The following is a 20233-nucleotide window of genomic DNA, read 5'->3' as shown; positions in this document are numbered from 1 at the left end:
GTCTGAAATATTCTCCCTTTTTATTCTCTAGTTACTTAATGTACCATTTTGTGTTCATTCTACATTTACTGTAGTTGGTCAGGTGACTTGCATACCTCCAAATTCTTTTATGATGATGAAAATTTTGAATCAGATTCAAATTACGGATCTTACAAAGAAAAGGAATGTAACAGTAATTTTGACATCCTAATTGAATTTGTGACCAGGCCAGGAAAGTCACATTCCTCAAGTAAATGAGAAAGCACCCAAAAACCCAAAAGAAATCTCATTGCACTGTCTATAAAATCAAAACCCACAGAAACCTTGAACTGGAAACGAATATATTGTCACACTACTTTTGAAGCCTAAACTTGTCTATGTTCTGAAATTAGACATGTGTAAGTGAGTTGGAAGTCTTTTTAATCAAAAGCTACAGTAGCTATAAAAAGTCCGCATGCCCCTCTTTTAAATGGCAAGGTTTTTTAGATGTACAGAAATGAGACTGATATCAGTTATCTTTTTTTTAATCAGCTCCAGTTGCTTTGCGGTTTCTGTGCTTGAAGCCATTGTCACACTAAAGTAGATAGCATTTCATCATCATGGAAAATAGATTCATCTTGTAGTATTACGAAAATCTGGCCCTGAGCGGAGTTGTGTAGAGTAATTATGAAGAACATTATTAAGAGTCCACTCACGCATGTGTAGTTGACACTGACACACTTAACACCCGTTTTCATTACGTTTTCATTACAGTTATACATCAGGAGGCCTTTGTTTTAATTCATTAAAAACAAATCTGATGTAATCATTAAATCACATGGTTACTTGGCTATTTCATCAAAACAACAATCATTTCAACAGTTAATACTCATTAAATCTATCTGCAGGGCCATCATGAGTTTTGATTCAATCTGGAAAAACCCTAGTGAGTCAACCACTGTGTTTTGTTTTGTTTTTGTTTTTTTTTCCCCCACAGTATTTATTAGCCTAATTTTACCACCTCTGATCATAGTCTCAAGACTGTATTGAAGGAAGATTTTTTTTTTTTTTTTTTTTTTTATCAAATGTTAGATAAGAGTCTGGAAGCTAACCAGCGGGCTTAGCGCTTTACTTGAGAACCCTTCGTAAAAGTATTATCTCAGTTGTAAAGTGGCTAATTCCGTGAATCCAAAGGTTGTTTTGTGCAACCGAACTAACCTATTCCTCAGTTATGGAGCAGTTGAAAGAATATCTATGTTTCTGGACTGTACCATAGATGAATTGGTTACTTATAGAGTATGGTCTGAGAGTCTGAGAACTTTGCCTAAAGACCCAAGAGTCACAGGTTCAAGACCTGCCATTAGGACAATACATTGGGTAGTCAATGGAATTTTAGCCATAGAAAGACCACATTTGTCACTGAAGCTAGTTAGTGGAGCGTGAGTAATGTTTCCTTTTTCTTGATGAATGGATGGGTTAACTTTACCATATTTTAGGGTTACCATTATCAAATCTTTTAAAATAAATTATTGTAGTAGTTATTAAAGTCAATAATCAATTGACCCACACACCCTCCCACCCAATTTTTAAAGATTGTATTTTATGTATTAATTTTATCATTTACTATGGTTGAACATGCTCTAAAAGGATTTTGCGAATGCTACAGTTAACACTTGTGATTAGCATCAGCGCGCTACAGATTACCATTTAAGGTTAACAAACACTAACTAGTACTCCAATTAAGTTCACACCTACCATATTTTATATGCATGTTACATAATACATATGCTTTGTTTATAAACATGTTCTTTACTTAATGTTTGGCACAGTGAAGAAGCCCAATTAACTTGCTTGTATGTTTGCATACGTGTTTGCTACTCGTCATGAGTGTGTGTGTACGGACATTCTTGTTTGCGTGTCTTTGTCGTCCCTTGATGTTCTGTCGGTTTAATGTGTGTGTGTTTGTGTGTGTGTGCATGTGTGTAAGCATGCATGCGTGAGGTAGTTTTATTACCTCTCATCAAGTCTGTAGTGTTAGTTGTTTCAGAAAAGACAACACTTCTCCTCTTTTGATATGGAGCACAGATACATTCACACTCCCTTTTTGCTCCTGTTAACAAAAATAACATTTAATGTAAATTTTATTCAAATTTTGTTTGTGTGTGCGTGCGTGCGTGAGCATTGAAGACATCAGACGTGTTGAAGTGATTCTTTCCCAGTGCTTTGAGACACAAAAGCGCTATTGTCCATGACTTGATGATTTATTCATCTCCATTTTAACCTATTCCCACACCAACACTCCCTCCCACTCACCACCACTGCCCAAATACCTCAAGACTAATTGGGTCTGAAATCAACTCTGCTCACCCTCACTGGACCTCCGCTGATGACAGTATAAGAGTGAGAACAAAGGGATCGCTTCATGTCCATGTAAATATAGCACAAAGGGATATGTGATTGGGTACTCGCTTATGAGAGGGCATTACGGTGAAATACTGTATGATTGGAAACAGAAAATAACAACAGGAATATGGAGCATATGGTAGCTCCTCTACTTGCCCTTCTGCTTTTCCATTTGTTTACAGTAACAACAGTGCGATATTATTGTGATGGCGTGTCCAATGTAAATGCAGCATAATTACTAAGTAAGTAATTGTGCAGGGATGCATGATTTGTGTGGGGAAGCTGTGTTCCACTATTTTGAAGATAAACTGCTGTCACACCCATATTTACCCGGCCATTCTGACCCAGTGAATTGTTATCAGACAGGTCGTCCAGTATAACCCACTTTGCTTACTGTAAAGCAACAAGTGCCTTTGTGTCATCTGACTTTCACGGGTGTCCTTTCGCTTAGTTAATTCATTAACAGCAGGTGACGCAGCGGAATGATAGTGAAGAGAACTTTAGAACAGGACATTCATTAAACAGACCTTGTCCTATTTCAGCAGGACACTCACCCAACTATTACACTAGCAACACAGATATACCACAAATGATTACGTGCACAGGGACAAGTCCATTACTCTTTTTGTTTAACGCTGTAACTTAGCCTTGCCATATTATATATTAAAAAATGCAACATTTGAACATATCTTTGTTTGTATGCCCGCACTCCGCCTTAATGTTTAAAGGCAAGTTATGCAGGAAATTGAATTTGGAATCGATACTGCTACATGCGTCAGAAAAACGACATCGCGCAGTCCCGCGGCTTTATTACTGAAGAATCAGCACAGATGCTGGATTTTTTGTAATTAGCTATCTGTGTAGGAGATAAAAAAACATGTTATACAAACTGTAGGTCTACTGTCCTGTTCTTTAATATTAAGAATGGCCATGATGTTGTTGATCATTTTTACTCACCAGTTTCAATGCCAACAGTGCATGTACAACAGGTCTCTTCAAGTTAGTGACCAAAATCTACAATATATTTGATATGAGGAAAAACCCCATCGTGATATGGCCATGAATGTTCTTGGCACAGTAACGTTCACATTCCGCTAGCATGCTGTAGCTATCGTCACAGAGGAAAATAAGTCTACATTTAGCCTGAATGGAACACCATGGAAAGGAACATCTTTCAAACAAAATACTTATAAATTCCATCCATTCTTGGTGTTCCTTTCATGCTAAATAACACTGTCCACTTCACTTTCACCCTGGATTATGACTGAAAAGTGGGTGTGTAGTTGAAAACAACACAATAGATTTCTTACTAAATGTCAGCTTCATCTCTTCTTACCTTTGGAGTAGAAAGAAAGTCATTTGTGCATCATGATATCATCTTTTTGTGGCACTTGTCATGGTTTTCTTTTTTTAGGCTTTTGTGGAGTTACTGGCGGTTTCTGGGGCAATCTTTTCCAAGCAAATACTAGCTCCCGGTCTCTACAGTGTGAATGAGCTAACGCCAGTGCACACATGACATTGCATCTGCAGACAGGGTGAGAAATTCAAACCTGAATCCATTCTGAAAACTATTGGCCAGAGGCTTGCAGGAATACCCATTGTGATGAACTATGGTGTTAATCTCCTAATTAGAAGATATTGGAGTCCAATATGGAGGCTGTTGTAGATATTTTTGGTGCAAAATCCTCCAAAGTGCAGCTTCAAAATACTGCACACCACTTTTATTCACAGTTCTTAACCAGAAATTAAATTTGAATATTTTTTTCCCCTCTGCACATTCCCCATGTCCTATATAAAATCTGACATCTGTGTTAAGGCATATGCTATTCACAAGAATGTTGTCTGAAGAAGCTCTGGCAAATTGGAACTATAGAAGTGCGGCAGCAGATTTTCTTTTTCTTTTCAAAGAGCCACCAAAGAGACTTATTGCAATGTGTGGAATGTATGCACTTGCCCAAGACGGAATCCCAGATAGTGAGGCTTGGGTGTTAAACTTTAACACTGTGGTCATGGCTGGTGTCATTCTCCTTGTTACATCACAATGAATACTAGGGAGGGAAAAAAACAGGAACCTGGTTGGTAAAAGGCAAAAAAATGTTAGATTAGTGTGAAGCAAAACTTCATTTCAGGTTTAGGAGCCGGATAAGCACGATCCCCCAACTACTGTGTGTCAATTGAATTTCTTTTCTTTTCTTTTTTTAATTATTTATTTAATCATTTGATGTTATTCAAGGGACTATGTCTGTTGTCTTCAATATCTCTGGGCACTGAAAAATAAGAAAATACATGTTACAACAGGAATCTCTTCTACTAAAAGAGTCACAAACATCACAAATTCACAACAGCATATATAAAGCCATTTTTTTTTAACTTGTATATTTGCTGAACAGCTTTCAGGTTTGAATTGATGGTGATTCCATGTAGAATTGGTGCGAAACACTCCCAAGGATTTCCCTTGTGAATGTCCTCACTCCGTTTTTCCATTTTTAAAAGTTTGCTTGTAGCTAGTGCCTGTACACTGCACAATTACAATTAAGATTCTAGTTTTATATTTTAATCAACTCATATGCCGACAAATGTGGAGCTTTTTATGGAAATTTATGTCATTTAGTGTTTTTTTTACCACCTACTACTTCAGGGACATGCAACTGCCATAATAAATAAAAAATCTGGGCATAAATGAAAAATCTGCAAATAAATTAATACAAATATTTTTATGGTAAAGCACACCAGATTATAAGGCCTCAATGAACAGATCTCTTTAGGGATCTTTCCACATACAGGGCACAATAGGTTATAAGGCCCACCTGATTTTAATACACAATACTGCACATTAAGTGAAACAAGCCAGCACAGCAAATACATTAAAAAAAATAATAATAATTCCACTTCAGATTACCATCGGTACAAAAGTTGCAGTCAATTTTTGAGAAAAGGAAACGATTGTGCTTTTTAGTCCGAAATTGAAAGTACTATAAATACCATAACAAAAAGCCAATGTCTATAAAAAGTGCAGTTTTTCGGTCTCAGTCAAGGAAATACAAAATCAACTTGGCATTGGCTTTCCTTGCGTGGTGTTTCTTCCAAAACATTTTTAAGAAAATTATACCAGCAAAAATTTATGTGTGGTTGGCTCTGTGACACAACCTTTTCAAAAATGCATAATTGTAGAGCCTTGCACGTCTTCAAGAACTCTTTTTGAGTTTCCTCTGTAGGCTTCTGTTGACTTTGTTTTTTTTTTTTACTTTTTGGAGGTGACTTTTGCGTCTGCTGCGATGAGCTCAGACTATCGTCGTAACCTGGAACCCTTATTGCCATGGGGATTTTCACTCCTCTTTGGCTAATGTTTCCTGTCGGTGTCAAGATTGGTGCATTTGGTCGACATCACTGTTCGCTACCAACAAGCAAAGGAAGTCAGAGTTGTAAAGACTGTGTTTTTGTTTCACACCTCTCTGTATCTCACACTTAAGCTTCCTGGTCTCTCGGCACCAAAGTGGCTTGTGTGAGGTAGAACAAGTTTCTCGTGTGAAGACCATTGTTGTTGGCTTGCTGATACTGTTTTTTTTTTCATTTTTTTTTTTTTTTGTTTTGTTTTGTTTTTACTGGTGAGATCTCCGGCATCTCGCCTTGAGTCTTATAGAGCAGCGGTTCTCTGACCATTTTAACAAAATATTACCTTAAAAAAAAAAATCACTCTCCAAGTACGTCCACAACCACCAACCTTAAGACACGTAGCAGCTCTTGGCATTTGGTCGCACTCGGCCACTTTGTTGGATTTAGTTCGTCTTTCTCTACCTCTACTCCTTTTTCTGTCCCTTCCCACACCTCGAGGCAATGTCTGGTAGCAACACAATTATGTTGTCATTTGATACAGTGTAATATGCAGAATATGTAATTACATACTAAACAATCAGATGGCGGAGGATTAGAGTTACGCTGAAGAACAAAAAGCTATACTATTGTTTTACGAAAATACCCATTTGTTATAGACAGAAAAATGAAAAATGGCACGTGTACATATCGATAGGTTTCAAAGTATTTATACTTTTGACATCACTAGCTATATGTGGGGTAAAATCATTTGCTTTGAAAATTTGATAAGTGCTTTAGCCTTGTTTTTGATTATAAAAATGGTTGAGATTTGCTCTTGCACTCTTACTTTGACGACCACAACACGCTATAAAACTTCACAAGTCTGACAATATACTGTATCTTAACTCATTCAATGCCAGGGATGTATTTTCATGATTTTTAAGTCCCAACATTCAATCCCAGATACTGAAGTATCTATTTAGCACTTAAGTATCTGGGATTGAATGTCCGGACTCTTAAAAAAAAATGAAAATACATCCCTGGCATTGAATGAGTTAATGGCTAACAATGTGCTGTGCATCAAGGTGCCGTATAAATTAAATATGCAGTGACAGCAGTGTTTATCTGCAAGGCATGATAGTGCTCTTTGATTTAGTTATCGGGTCTAAAGGAAACAATTTAAATAACCGCAAGCCAGAGTCTCTGAGAAGGAAACCAATGAAGTGTTTTATTTAACGTTGTTTATAATTGTTAGAGGCGCATACTGGTTCAGCTCATATGCCTACAAACAATACCCCAACACACACACACACACACAGATACAGTCACCCAACACTCATGTTGGTCATGGCCTGAAAGACAATCCCCTTGAGAAACAAGTGTTTAACAGCAAAAGCTTAAGGAAGGAAATCGCATTACAAGTTGTAGAAAAAAAAATGCAGGCAGTTATTCTGACCCTTTATGTTTGGAGGCGAGGGCGGTAAGTGGACTCTTACATCAAGGCCGGGCTGCCCCTGAGAAGAGGTGACTTCTTGGTAAAGAAAAGAGCTTGTCACCCAAAGCTCTTCAACTACTAAATGTCTTCTAATACTGTATAATCAGCAGCCTGTAATGTTCGCAGACTGCCTCTCGCCCCCCTGCTCAGACTTCAAACTCTGATTTTATGCCTCTTTTCTCTAGAGGAAAATCAATACGGGTTCCCATCACAGCGTGTCTTATACTGTATGTGTGCCGATGGGGTTCGTAAACCTCTATGCCCCCACACTGCTCTGGTTCCCGTAGTGGTTTTGTTTGGATTTGTGACTCTGCAGACCTTTTGATGTCTGTGCTGTTATGCGGGTGTTAGCTGCAGGGACGATGGTCAAGGTGGGAAAACAAAAACAACCTAACACTCACACGGTCCTGCTCAAACACTGCAGTGGTCCTCTTTAGTAGTCCAATCCCCCCAATTTCAGAACACAGCGGTACTCTGTCAACAGTGTGTGAGCGTACTTGTTTGTTACCTTCAACAGCAGCCTTTGCCATCATCGTGTGTGACTATAGAAAGATCGTGTTAAATACCAGGCATTTAGGCATCTTGCAAACCGGTGAAAAATGTCTCCGCTTTGCCCCATTTGCTATACGTGTCTGTTTTTTTGGAGGGGGGTTAAAACCAAAGGATTCAAAAACTCTGGCCAAAGTGGAGACTTGCCAAGATCTCTGGATCTGTGTTTGCGGGTATCAGTTATAAACCAAAGATTTACATCATCATTCTACTGTATTTGCCACAAAAGACGCGATGAGGGTTACGCAGAGACGCTAATTTTTTCTGATTGGACGAAATTTGGCGACATGTCTGCTGCTTAGCGTCTTGGCATGCTTGTGAATGAATAAAACGGCACTATGCGGATGTTTTTTCCTCAATAATCAAAGTCATGTGAACTGATTTTTTTGCACACGTTGGAAGGGAGGATATGCAGGTTTCAATAGCCCCGATTACATGTAGGCAAGACCTCAACCATCTACATCAGTGGTCCCCATCAGTTGGGATACTCAAGTAGTAGAAAATACATATGATTCATTGCATAACTAACGAAAGGATTGTACACTGCCGTGGATCCTCTTCTCGCTTTTGATTGAAGAGCTTTTTGATTCATTTTCTTCCTCTGTTGAGTCTTTGAACTCGTTTACTTCATCATGATGTTACATGCATTTTTTTTTTTAATCCAAAGGTCTTTTTGCCATTCATAAATGTGAAACCACTATTAGTACAAACACTCATCAACTTGTAGCTAATGTTCACACTTAGAATCCACACTAGAGCCTTGAGGAGGAGACTTGGGTTGAAAAACTTGTTTTTATTCAGGATTTGCAATTCTTATCAAGACAATTACGGATCAGACCAGAATTTTCTTTTCCGATCATGTCGTTAATGTTCGCTTCAACAGATGTGGCAGGCATGTCAGTATGTCCCCCCGTAGCCCTGGACGTCAGTGTGAGGCTCTTGTGTCAACTATTTGAAGTGTGGAAGCAGGTTCCATCCGGCGTCCTAGCTCTAACAGAGTGGCTGCTGGGAGAGGAAGACGGCAGTGAGGAGGCGGCTGCAGATGACATCTCAAGCCTGGTAAAAACAAACAAATATGTACATCACTTGTTTATCATTTTAATAGACATGTTCCCACCAAGCTAGTTCAGTTCATGCGTTGATGTTTGTGCTGCAGGTCCCCTGTCTCATTTGTCCCTGCTCCACCTTTTGGCTGGTTTTGCACATTTGTACATGTGACGAGGCACAAACGCGTGCATCTGTTTGACCATATGTGCTAGATGTGTTATAAACTAGCGTCGGTTTCCCATGCACTAGTGGTAATGGACCAATTTGGTTGTTTTTGATTGAACAGGATGAAGAGGACTTCCTGTTTGAAAAGGGTGAACTTAACCTGTGGGCAGAGCCAGTCCAGTGGGTGTCACTGCTTCACAGACACCTCATTGCCCTCATCCGTACCTACAAACAGACCAAAGCATCAGCACGTGACCAAGCAGTACAGGCTCAGCAAATTGACGCGCTGGCCTCCAATGCCCAAGCCAAACTGTTGAGCTCCAAACAGGCCCTGGACTCCCTACCGGTCCTACCCCAGTTCTCCTGTCCCATGGAGCACGCCCGAGTGGTCCTGCGGCAGCAAAGGGCCACTTTGGCACTGGATGTGCTGGACACCCTCAGAGAAGATAATTAGTAATATTTCAATGCAGGAATAACTAGCACACTCATTTTCTTGCCTGATCATGAATGTGACACCTTAGGGAGTGCTCATCTTAATTTTACCACCTGCTCACATCTTCTTGATTTGATGTTTTATTGTTCCCTAATGTCTGAATATGAACATTTTGAGAAATTAATTTGGAGTCAGATGTGTTCTTGTCAAAAGTGTTGGATAGACCACAGCTATTTAGATAGATACCATTATGATGATGATTAAATCAAACATCCATATTTAACAGACAGACATGGTCAATATTTGATTTAGGTCGAGATTGTTCACAATTATTTGTTTTATCAAAAATTCCTAAAACCACACTGTAATGTATATTTTTTTAAACATAACCTCACAGATTTTTTTGTTGTTTCTTTCTTTTTTTTTTATATATCTTTTGTTTCTAAGAATGAAGGTCAGCATAACCCTTAATACCCCAAGCCTAATATCTAAGTTGAACATTCAAAGTCTATATTGACTTCCTTTACTGTCCCCATGTTTTATAACCATTCCGATTAGACTTCATTTTGTCCTTCCCTCTCATTATATAATAAACAGGGCAGCACAATAGACTTACTGTCTGGGCGCATGTGTATCGGTGTATATTCATCATGGCCGTATACACTCCGACCCTTCTCCTTCCTAGGAATCCATGTTACAGTAAAAGTGACGAAATGTTTTGGAACTTTCAACATGCCCCAATAAAAAGAGCCTTCTGATTAGGAGCGGTTCCTGTGGACAAGCACATGTTGAAGGAATTTCTAATAAAAAAAAAAAAAAGCCATGTCTGGCCTTCACATGAAACTGTTTATCTCGACTTTAGAGAGCAAATGGGGCAAATGGTCCTGGAGCAGCTCGAAGCCTATTTTTAGGCTGGTAGTAGTAGATTCCAAACGCTTATGTCATCCCCCCCCCCCCCCCCCGCTTGTTTCTGTTTCCTTCACCTCTCTGCCTCCACCGCTCTTATAATATTAAAGCGTGTCAGAGACTGAAAAATAGACCCGGTATATTTTTAGATCCTGTTTTGCAATTACGATCCTAAATTAAAAGGCTATAATGGTTACTGGTGTTGCAGAAACCGGTAATTTCTGGTAGCGCGCTTTGCATTTTGCACCCAGTTGCATCCATCCATGACCAACTTTGCGAGGTTCTTCTATGTTTTGTGAAATTGACATTTGGGAACATTTGTTAGTTCCATCTGTCAGGTTTGGAACTGGAGGGTCACAGTTCAAAGGACAGCTACCGTATAAATGTTGAATAGCTGCGTGAACGCTTCAAAGGTGCTCTTGGGCAAGACGCCAAGGCTAACCATTTGTCCACGCGAAGGCTTTTTGTCGAGTATGGCGTATGTTATTAAAATGATTTGTATTTGTCATGGTAGTGGATTACTATTGGTCATGATGTTCTCCCGATCACTTAGTGTGCAGTTATGTTGCATTTTTGTTTACAATTGATGGTTTATGTAATTTTGACGTGAAAGTGGTGATAATAGGAGATGGATTCAACAGGTAAGACGATTTGGCAACTCGCCGTTCAAAATTTTGCTCAGCAGGGGGCGTGCTGGCTTCTTTGCTGTCCGTTCCTAAAACGCTCTCTAGGAGGCAGTGTTACACTGTTGTTCCACATAGAAACCACATTCCATCACTCGTGCTCAGACTGAAAAACAAGTTAGATGGAAGACTGCTGTGGGGGGGGAGTTCTCAACCACAGTCAGTTTTGTTTCATTTCTACTGAGCTGTAGGAATCGCAGGTTCCCTCTGCTGCAGTTCATAAAGTGTTTTTGTTGTTGTTGTTTTTTGTGAAAAATATAAAAGTGAGTTTGTTTGTCGTCCTGACATGTTTCACCATAGGCTGAAGTTGGCTGCTCCCATGTTACCCTGTTTCGTGAATTATGCAACGGGTAAATGCTAAAAATTGCCGTGCACTCTGCCTGGACTCCTCGCCGCTCATACTTGTGGTCTCACCCTCTCCGCAGGGAGAGAGCACAAGGGTGAGGCAGTTTCCTTCCATTACAAATACATGCGCATGCTTCCAAGTGAGACAGATAGAGAAAGGAGCTGCACTTTCGTGTTTGTTAACCCCCCACAAGTCTGCAGGAACTCAGTATGTCAGATGATTCACGAAGCTCCTTAGAATTCAAGAGAAAGTTGTGGTTTCAATGGAAGTTCGTTCTTTCGAGTGACCAACCTCCATTGATTTGGATGTGACGTGGGATTTAAAACAGCTAAGAAAAAAAAATTGGGGGATGTGATGATGGACGAAGAGGGGGAGGGACTCGGGTTGAATTTCGAGGCGTGGTGTCAAAGAATAGGCGACCAACCGGTGAATGGATTTTTTTTTTTTAAATGAGAAGACGGAAAAGAGGAGGCGGCTCTGGCAAAAGTTTTCGACTACTTAGTTCACTTCGCCCCTCCCCGGCCACCGTCAGGCATTTATAGGGCGCAAAAAAGGGCTTGGGTCCGCAGTGAAGCACATTTGGCTCAGCGCTTCTTCAGGGGAGGAATCACACCCATCTACTACTCATCAACAAGAAAAAAAAAACCTACCCACGCTCTAATTTTACCTCGGTCGGTTATTAAGTCCCGCCGGCTCCTTTTAAGCAACTTTCTTGAGCATTTCCTCTCAACCAAAAAGCAGTCGTGGCACAAACCAGCGCTCGTCGCAGTGCAGCCTGCTCGTTCCTCCATGAAAGAAGGAGTGCACCAGCAAATTTGGGGAAACGACGACATGTCTGCGACCGTCTTGTCCGCCTTCTACGACATGGACATGCTTTACAAGGTACAGCTGTTGGTTTCATTTGAGTTGCGTGCGTGCAAGTTGCAACAAGTTGCAGCCCGCGCCATGTGACTGGCGTGCATCGCTAACATGTCGCCCGTTCTCTTCTCTTCTCTCGCAGCAGGATAAAAGCTCGAACATGAACGCCCTGCACATCAACAGCATTCTGGACAAGAAGGCGGTCGGAGCCCCGGTGACCACCGCGGGCTCCGGTGGCCCCTTCGCGCCGGGATTTTTCCGCCGAAACTCCACCAGCAACGTGGAGGCGATGAACAACGGCAACAAGTACGCCGTGAGCTCCTCTTACAGCAGCCTGAAGGAGAACACGCCGAGCGGAACCACCGCGCTCATGAACAAGGAAAACAAGTTCCGCGACCGCGCCTACAGCGAGAGCGGAGATCGCGCCGCGCTGCAGCAGAAGGCCGGCTCCCAGATCAACTCCACCCGCTACAAGACCGAGCTGTGCCGACCCTTCGAGGAGAACGGCTCGTGCAAGTACGGCGAGAAATGCCAGTTCGCCCACGGCTACCACGAGCTCAGGAGCTTGTCCCGTCACCCCAAGTACAAAACGGAGCCGTGTCGCACGTTCCACACCATCGGCTTCTGCCCCTACGGTCCCCGATGTCACTTTATCCACAACGCCGACGAGCGCCGGCCCGCTCCGGCCGCCAATGCCAACGTGCAGGCGGGGGAGCCCCGCGGCTACGGCCAGCGGGACATCCTCCCCCCTCAGCAGCAGCAGATGTGCTACACCCAGAGGGACAGACCAAAGCTTCACCACAGCCTGAGCTTCTCCGGCTTCTCCAGCCACCACGGCCTGGACTCCCCGCTGCTCGAAAGCCCCACGTCGCGGACCCCGCCCCCGCCCGCTTCCTCCTGCATGTCGTCCTCCGGCTTCTACGACGACGTGCTGTCGCCCCACTCCGTGTCTTGCATCAACAGTGCCTTCAACTTCCCCGGGCAAGACTTAAAGACTTTGCTGGCCCCGCTGGCCGTGCACACCTCTGGCGGCTACTCTAACAACCACTCGGCCGGCGGCGCCCTCTACGGGGGCGTGCACGGCGGCGTGTGCCCCCCGTCGCCCCCCACCTACAACATGAGCCACTTGCAGACGCTGCGCCGTCTCAGCGAGTCGCCCGTGTTCGAGCCTCCCCCCAGCCCGCCGGACTCGCTCTCAGACCGGGAGAGCTACGCCAGCGGGTCCCTCAGCTCCTCCGGGAGCCTCAGTGGCTCCGAGTCCCCCAGTCTGGACGCTGGGAGACGTTTGCCGATCTTCAGCAGGCTGTCGATTTCAGATGACTGAGCGTGTTTTTCCTTTTCTTTCTCGTGGATTATGTCAGCAGCCTCCACACTGCTGAAGTGCCTTTGAGCAGCAAGACGTTCACTATACCAGCTGAACGGGTGGTGGCCCTGCTCTGACCTCCCTGGTGGGGGGCAAGTGAGGAAAGTTCCACCCACGGGATCAAAAAAAAAAGAAAAAAGTGTCCTTTACCTGGCATTAGATTTACTGTTTTTTTGTTTGGGTTTTATTTCCTCTGTAATATAGCTGTAATAAATGTTTAGATAGCAAACAGAAGGCATTCCATCAGTGCCTTGCCCAAGGGCTCTAGCCAGCCCCTCTTCTGTTATATTTTGTTGTTTTGTTTTTGCTCTATCAGGCGAGTCACACTTTTCCTGGGATTAGATGACTTGACAAGACGAAGAGACTGTAAAAGCGAGTCGATTTCCTCCTATCCTGCCAAGAATATGCCTCGACTCAAAGTAACATTTTCCTTTTTCAAAGTGCTTACTTACTTCTCTGAAAAGCTTCAACTTCCATTCCATATCTGTCTTCTCACAGCACCACCCAGTGGTTAGGTTGGTTAGTGTTGCTTGTTGCTTGGTTGAAAAGTACTCTTGAGTTGGGTTTGTTTGGGGAAATCACTGCTGATGGTTGAATATATATTTTTTTAGCTGTTTGAGTGATTTGCATAGCGGTGCATAACTGGCTATGGACTATTTAACTTATTTATTATCTTGTGAAACAAGTATAGGCTACATTGGTAATTTGTGTCCATACTATATTTATCAAGTATGATGAAGCAATAGATCTATATTCTTTTATGTTTAAATTATGATCGCCATTATTAATCTGCATAAAGTGGAGTGTATGTTCTTTTCACAGTAATATATATTGTTTTCTCCTTTTTTTGTAACTTCACTTGGTTATTTTTTATTGTAAATGAGTACAAAAAAAAACTTAATTTAAGAACGTATGTGATATTTATTTCATTAATTGTTTCCTTGTTTACGTTTATTAAAGTTTGCATAATTGCTGTTTTGCTTCTGAGCTTGTGTGTCAATGCTGTAGAAGGCTTTTTTTTTCTTCTGAGAATCCCTATTTAGTTGATTCTGTAGAATGTAAACACAATGTGGTTGTACAGACCGTCCAAACCTTGTTTTATTTAGATCAGCGACAAAGAATCCAAGTCAATAAATTAACCAAAAAGTATTTTTATTTTTTTGTCCTCTGTTCGCACGAGGTCACACTGTGATTCCAGCCACGTGCTTAAGAATGTAGCAATCCCATGCGCCCCAGTATTATTGTGTAGTGCCTATGGGGCTCGCCAACATGACATGCCTTTTTAAAATTAACCAAATAAAGTATTTTTCTTACATGGCATCTTTTATACGCAGGTTGAAATGAATGTAGTTTTGGATTCTATTTTTACTAAAGGTTGTTACCACTCAGATACTCTGACAACAACATCAGCCATAACCTCTATTAGTCCCCAATTGTCTTCATTTGATTTTTCCTCTTTGCTCAGCTTTTCTTTCTTTTGATATCAAAATTTAGTCTGAGTGTTGAGTTTGCTGCAGAGGGAAGTGGTTAAACATGTCTGGTTTGTACATAGTAGGTACAGGGGGATGCACACTATGTACTTTTGACTACTTTATCAGAAGTAAAGCTTTTGAATGTAATAAAATGGACAAAAATACAACGAGAGTTGTTTATTTTGGGGGGAGTCAGTTCACTACAAATCGAGTGTGAGACTGTTAACTTTGTACTGTACATTTTTGTAGTTCTCCCAATAAAAAAAAAAAAAAAATGGAAAAAATGTTTTTGCAATCATTTAACATTTGAGGCCATTTTGGCTTGATCTGTTACAGACTTGAATACATGGATTATGACAATAAATTAAAAAAAAGAAAACAGCCTGGAGCCAATTGAAAATGAGTGCGGGAGACCAAAGAGCCTTGTCTGCCTTGCGTCATTTCCAGCCTGAGGTTCTCATTCTTCATACAACTGTGTTTGCAAACCAAAGGGAGAAGAACCTCATTCAGAGGTGATTTGCAAATTTATGAGCTTGGCTGGGCATCTTATCCCATGAAGCCTATATCTGGAGGAAATGCCAACTGACAACAGATACGTCATTTTTTGTTTATTTAGCATCAGAAATACAAACAAAAAATGTAGGTGTAGTTTGCATCGAAGACGTGTACTGCATTATAGTGACAGGTGCTGTGGGCATGTCCGGGAATAGGAGGAGCCCTCAAGGTACCCTGAGGACACGCTTCATGGATTGACTTAAGTTGCACAGCTTTGGAACGCTTCCTTATCTCCTGCTTTAATTAAAAGAGGTGGAAGGAGAAAGAGAATACTGCTGCCCCCACATCCTGGATGTGGCAGAGAAATAGAAAACTGGCCCTCCTTAGAGCTGTGTCTTATACTTTATTTTGAGTTGCCCATATAAGCTTAATGGAATAACCAATATAAAATGTATCCCAGTTTCAGGCAGTTCACAATTCTTAAATGCAAATCATACTTGTAGTTGAATAAATACTGTGTATAGTGAACAATATTATCTTTTAAAGTTCACATACATTCCGGCACGTACCAAAATGTTAATCCCTTTGTGTCTAATGGAAACAGATGTTTTTGTAGTTCCAATCAAAAACCTCGAAAAAATTGTAATTCCTAAAAAAATGATGCATATTACATAAAGGGTGTAATCCCCAAATGATAAAGGCCACTTTTTTGCACAACATTTACATTAATTTATACAATCTATCCGTAATCTATACATCAGCCTTTTATTCAAAATCCATTGTGGTGTTTGGAAAGGAAACATCATCACAACAATGTGTCTGTCCAAATACATGCGTACAAAACAATAACTATCATTAACTTAGTCAGCCCAAACATGTACTCTCTATTTTACAAATGTCACCTGACCAAATTCAGAGCTGTATTTGGCGTCACCTGAGCAACTGTGATGTCATTTTCAGCAGGTGTCAAAATGGCCGCCTCCTGATATCGATTAAACAGACGGCTTTTGCTGCAGTGTTTAGCCTTGTGTTCATACAACAAATTAGAAAAAAAAAAAATTCTCCTTTAAACTGGTTACTTTTCATCTCAACTCCAATTGGACTGTTCTAGTGTCTAGACAACATTGTAATCTCTGGCCCATATTCTCAGTAGGACCGCAGCGGCTGAGCTAGTTTTCCAGGAACTTTGAAAAGAATGCCGTAAGTGTTTTCTCCCTTCTGTGAAGTTATCGGAGGTAGCATAGGCATTAAGAAAATAAAAGACCCAGGAGTCACGCGGTGCCTGGAGTTCACGCCAAGATAAGGTGGGCTGATAAAGGCCCTGGCAAATATTTACTGTGTCCTCAGTATTTCATAATGAAGTGTGTTTATCAGAGCAGGGCCAAGGGGCTGCACAATTCTTTGGGCTTTGCCAAGTGGGATACCTGTGGCTAAGTGTGTGTGTGTGAGTGTTTACGCATGGGTCTGTGATAAAATGCGGTGAATGGCTCAGTGTGCCAATCACTAAACCTACAGGTTATGTATGATTAAGTGTTTCATATATGACAGCTGCATAAAAGATAATCTTTCGCTCCACATGTAGCAGTGTTTGTGTGAATGCTGGGGTCTTACTGGTTAATGAGTCTGGAGTTGCCACAATGAAAGGAAATTCTCGGACTTGTGATTAGGGCAGGAAGAACACTGGTTCCTGGCCACCACCCATTTCCACCTCTTCTCTGTCTTGCTGTTTTTCCTCCTCTGTCAGTTTCCTTTCTCCTCTGTAGTGGTGGCCAGCAGCTTCTAGAAGTTACTATTTGTGTTGCACAGCCGCATTGGGAAGCTCGGCTCGTCCTGGTATTGTTTTGGGCATGCTCTGGGCCGACCTGAGGTCAGGCAGTAATTGCTCATTCTTTTAGACGTTGTTTTGGCCTCCAAAGTACGCCAGATGGGTGGAAGATTGCCAACTGTAAATTGAAGAACAAATAGTGTTCACAACTTAACTGACACAGAGTGCCAGATAAGGCCTGGTTCTTCGATTTACGTTTCATCAGGTTTTCTTAAGAAAAAGAAATGTACTACAGTAAAAATCCTCTATAACGAAACCTGCACGCGCAAAAAATACCGCCCAGTGTGAAAAAAATCCATGCATTGAACCCTTTCCCTCTTTTTTACTTCTCAGAAAAATCCCCCTGTTGCATAATTTGAAATGTTTTTTTTTTTTTTTTTTCGGCATTTGCCTTGCACTAAAATTCACTATGGCAAAAACAAGCCTGCAGCAAAACTCTAGCTTGGCTTATGCTTGACATGCCGGCGCGCATTTTGCAACACTTTATATTCAGTGCATCTTTCCCCGCAGTCAGGCGATATTCTCCCATACTATAGGTGGCAGCAAATGGAGCATACAAACACTACTCTATAACAGAGGTAGAGAATCCTAGTAGATTCAAACCATCTAAATTCTTCCAAGCGTTTTTTAACAGACTCCTCAACTCTCTCCAACGTCGTGCTTGCTAGGAGTTGTTTATGGTATATAGGTCACGGTAGTCCTTTTCAGCCCAATCATATAGGTGTTTATACCGGTAAATTTCCCTAACCAATTGTTTGTCCGCCATGTTTTCCACTCGTGAAGACATTCTGGAAGATACGCGTTACAGACAATCTGGACTCCGCGGGTTGTGTGTTGTCATTTTGATGCGTGGAGCCCCGCGGAGGTCGCTGACGTGTCAACTTTAAACCAAACTTGAAGACAGGATAAAAGTAATAAAGAAGAAAGATGGATGAAGCAAAGTGAGAGACATTATGCAATGTTGTAAGTATGAAATTGAATGCTTATTGGAGATATGGCATTTTTTTCTTTTTTTTTTCTTTTTTCAATGTTGGATGGTTTTGTTTTTAACTTCAGTCAGATTGTAGTTTGCACAACACGTATTTTCTGTTTATTTGCGGGACATAAATTTGCTATAGTGAGAAGTGCCCTGTTGTGAAAAAAATCTGGCATTAAACAATTTCGTTGTAGAGTTCGACTGTAGTTTTACTGTATCCATTTTTCCTTTTCTCATGTGGTTATTTTTAATTAATGTTGTCAGGAGAGTTTTAAAAAGAGATTTATTGCTAAAGATCTGTAATTAAATCATCTAATTCATCTCTTTGTAATCTCACTTAAAATTTCTGAGACCATTTTTTTTTTTTTTACTTTACTTTAGATGAATGAGTTCTTGTGGATCAAAAAATTAACATACAGTAACATAACAAAACAAGTGGCTTCAGTCAACTATTTATTTCAACAAATTAAGTTCTAAACATTTAATTCAGCTGTATTTGAGACTAATTCTAAGTGTGAAACCTTCTGTTTCGAAAATCAGAAGGAATGGTGCTATATTCCTTTGTTGATTGCCGAACAATGAGAAATTAACCTTAAAATGAAACATCCGCCCTGTCTTTGTCAGACTTTCTCAAACACAGATACTCTTGAGTTTAGTTTTACAAACAGCTTTTGCTATAGCTTGCTATACTAGCCCCTTTGTTGCTATCATTAGCTGTGGCTGCAGGCACAACTGGATGCTTTGCATTTATGCGGTAGGCTAAACTTGCGCTGTTTCTGTGGTAAGCAAGCTCCTTATAAAGAATGCATATCACTGTACCTTGATCTAAGTCGCCGTCTGGTCCTGAACATGCCCGCTAACCCGCAACATGAGTCTATCAGGTTAGATGCCAGTTGTATAAAACGGATCTTGTCAGCATACCGAAATCATAAAGTTAGAGATTATAACGCAATTAAAAACATAACACATGAATTGTGTTTATAATTAATTGATGGTAATTGATCCGTTGTTTTGACAGGAGGGTGATAAAACATTCCCTCTGCTCGGAATGTGGCATGACTACCTCTATGAATAAATGCTGCAAAGGTGAGTCAAGGTGAGCAATGGCACTCAGATGCTGAGAAAGGTCATCTTGTTTGCCTGGTACGGCGATGGTGGGAGTTGGCTGATGCAGATCTAGTTCAAAAGTTGCTGCTTGGCCCTCTGTGTTCCTCTCCCCTTGACGCTTGCCAACTTGCAAATATTTACAAAGCATCTTGTGAGGGGCCTGAGTGTTTACCGCCAATGTTTGTGGCTCCTCAGCAAGTGTCTGCGTAGATGGAGGGAGGGATGCGTTTTGCTTGCTGCACTATGTAAAGCTTAAAAAAAATGTCGGATGAGGTACTTCCCTTGGTCTCTACTGTTTACTAACACTGGGCTTTGGCCGGCTACCTCCTATGACCCTCTCAAATGAGAGACATGCAGGAAGTGTTTGTTTGAGTTGCCCCGTTCTATGTAGAAGCACTGACATCATGTTTTTGCAGACAGGATATCATCGTACAACAGCTTTTCTGTGTTCTTTAACAAATGTAAACAATAGAGCGTGTTATTACTAAAGATAAGCGAGTACCGATAACAGTAGTGTAGTATCGGGCTGATACCTGGTCTTATTTCAAGGCATAGCAAGCCGACTAGTATCATCTGCTCTCTTGAAGCAGCTTTATGATCGCTAACTACATAGGCCTATTACAAATGAGAAGAACAGAAATGGTCATTTCGTGAGATTTTAAGAAAAGAATCAATATTGGACATTTTTTTATTTTAACGATTTGTCATTGTTTTTTGGGGAGAAAGTTTTGTGCACCAAAAGTACAAGTGTCATCGGTACTTAATATCGGCATCAGTGCCTACTCAAGTGTTGAGTTCTCATACTGTTATCAGCCAGTAAATAAACAAGAAAAGGTTGTA

General features: G+C 41.1%; 2 protein-coding genes across 3 annotated transcripts in view; both read left to right on the top strand.

Moving 5' to 3' along the window:
- The window catches only part of thada (THADA armadillo repeat containing), a 64928-nt gene extending 54955 nt beyond the window's left edge, over positions 1-9973 (top strand). The window contains exons 36-37 of the mRNA XM_088421987.1: positions 8601-8776; positions 9051-9973. Coding sequence (XP_088278113.1) covers positions 8601-8776; positions 9051-9383 — 509 coding nt within the window. The 3' untranslated portion in view covers positions 9384-9973. The remainder of the gene's footprint in view (positions 1-8600; positions 8777-9050) is intronic.
- Positions 9974-11846: 1873 nt separating this feature from the next.
- On the top strand, positions 11847-14838 carry zfp36l2 (ZFP36 like 2 zinc finger CCCH-type). Of its 2 annotated transcripts, none has more exons than XM_088421943.1 (2): positions 11847-12179; positions 12301-14838. In XM_088421943.1, the coding sequence occupies exons 1-2, from the start codon at positions 12087-12089 to the stop codon at positions 13477-13479; spliced, it is 1272 nt and encodes a 423-aa protein (XP_088278069.1). In that variant the 5' UTR covers positions 11847-12086; the 3' UTR covers positions 13480-14838. The 2 variants fall into 2 exon arrangements, with proteins under 2 accessions (XP_088278069.1, XP_088278068.1); XM_088421942.1 differs by having other exon boundaries at positions 11850-12179; positions 12298-14838.
- The last annotated feature ends 5395 nt before the right edge of the window (positions 14839-20233 follow it).

This window comes from Hippichthys cyanospilos, chromosome 8 (genome assembly GCF_059441005.1).
Source record: "Hippichthys cyanospilos isolate Australia breed blue-spotted pipefish chromosome 8, RoL_Hcya_1.0, whole genome shotgun sequence".
NCBI classification, from domain to species: domain Eukaryota; kingdom Metazoa; phylum Chordata; class Actinopteri; order Syngnathiformes; family Syngnathidae; genus Hippichthys; species Hippichthys cyanospilos.
The sequence above is the reverse complement of the archived record's forward strand: the minus strand, read 5'-3'. Positions and strand labels throughout refer to the sequence as shown.

Excerpts from the sequence above, each read along its gene's own strand:
- zfp36l2 (XM_088421942.1), top strand. The coding sequence starts at position 12,087 with ATGAAAGAAGGAGTGCACCAGCAAATTTGGGGAAACGACGACATGTCT. Across the intron at positions 12,180-12,297 it reads ACATGGACATGCTTTACAAG|CAGGATAAAAGCTCGAACAT; the intron begins GTACAGCTGTTG and ends CTTCTCTCGCAG.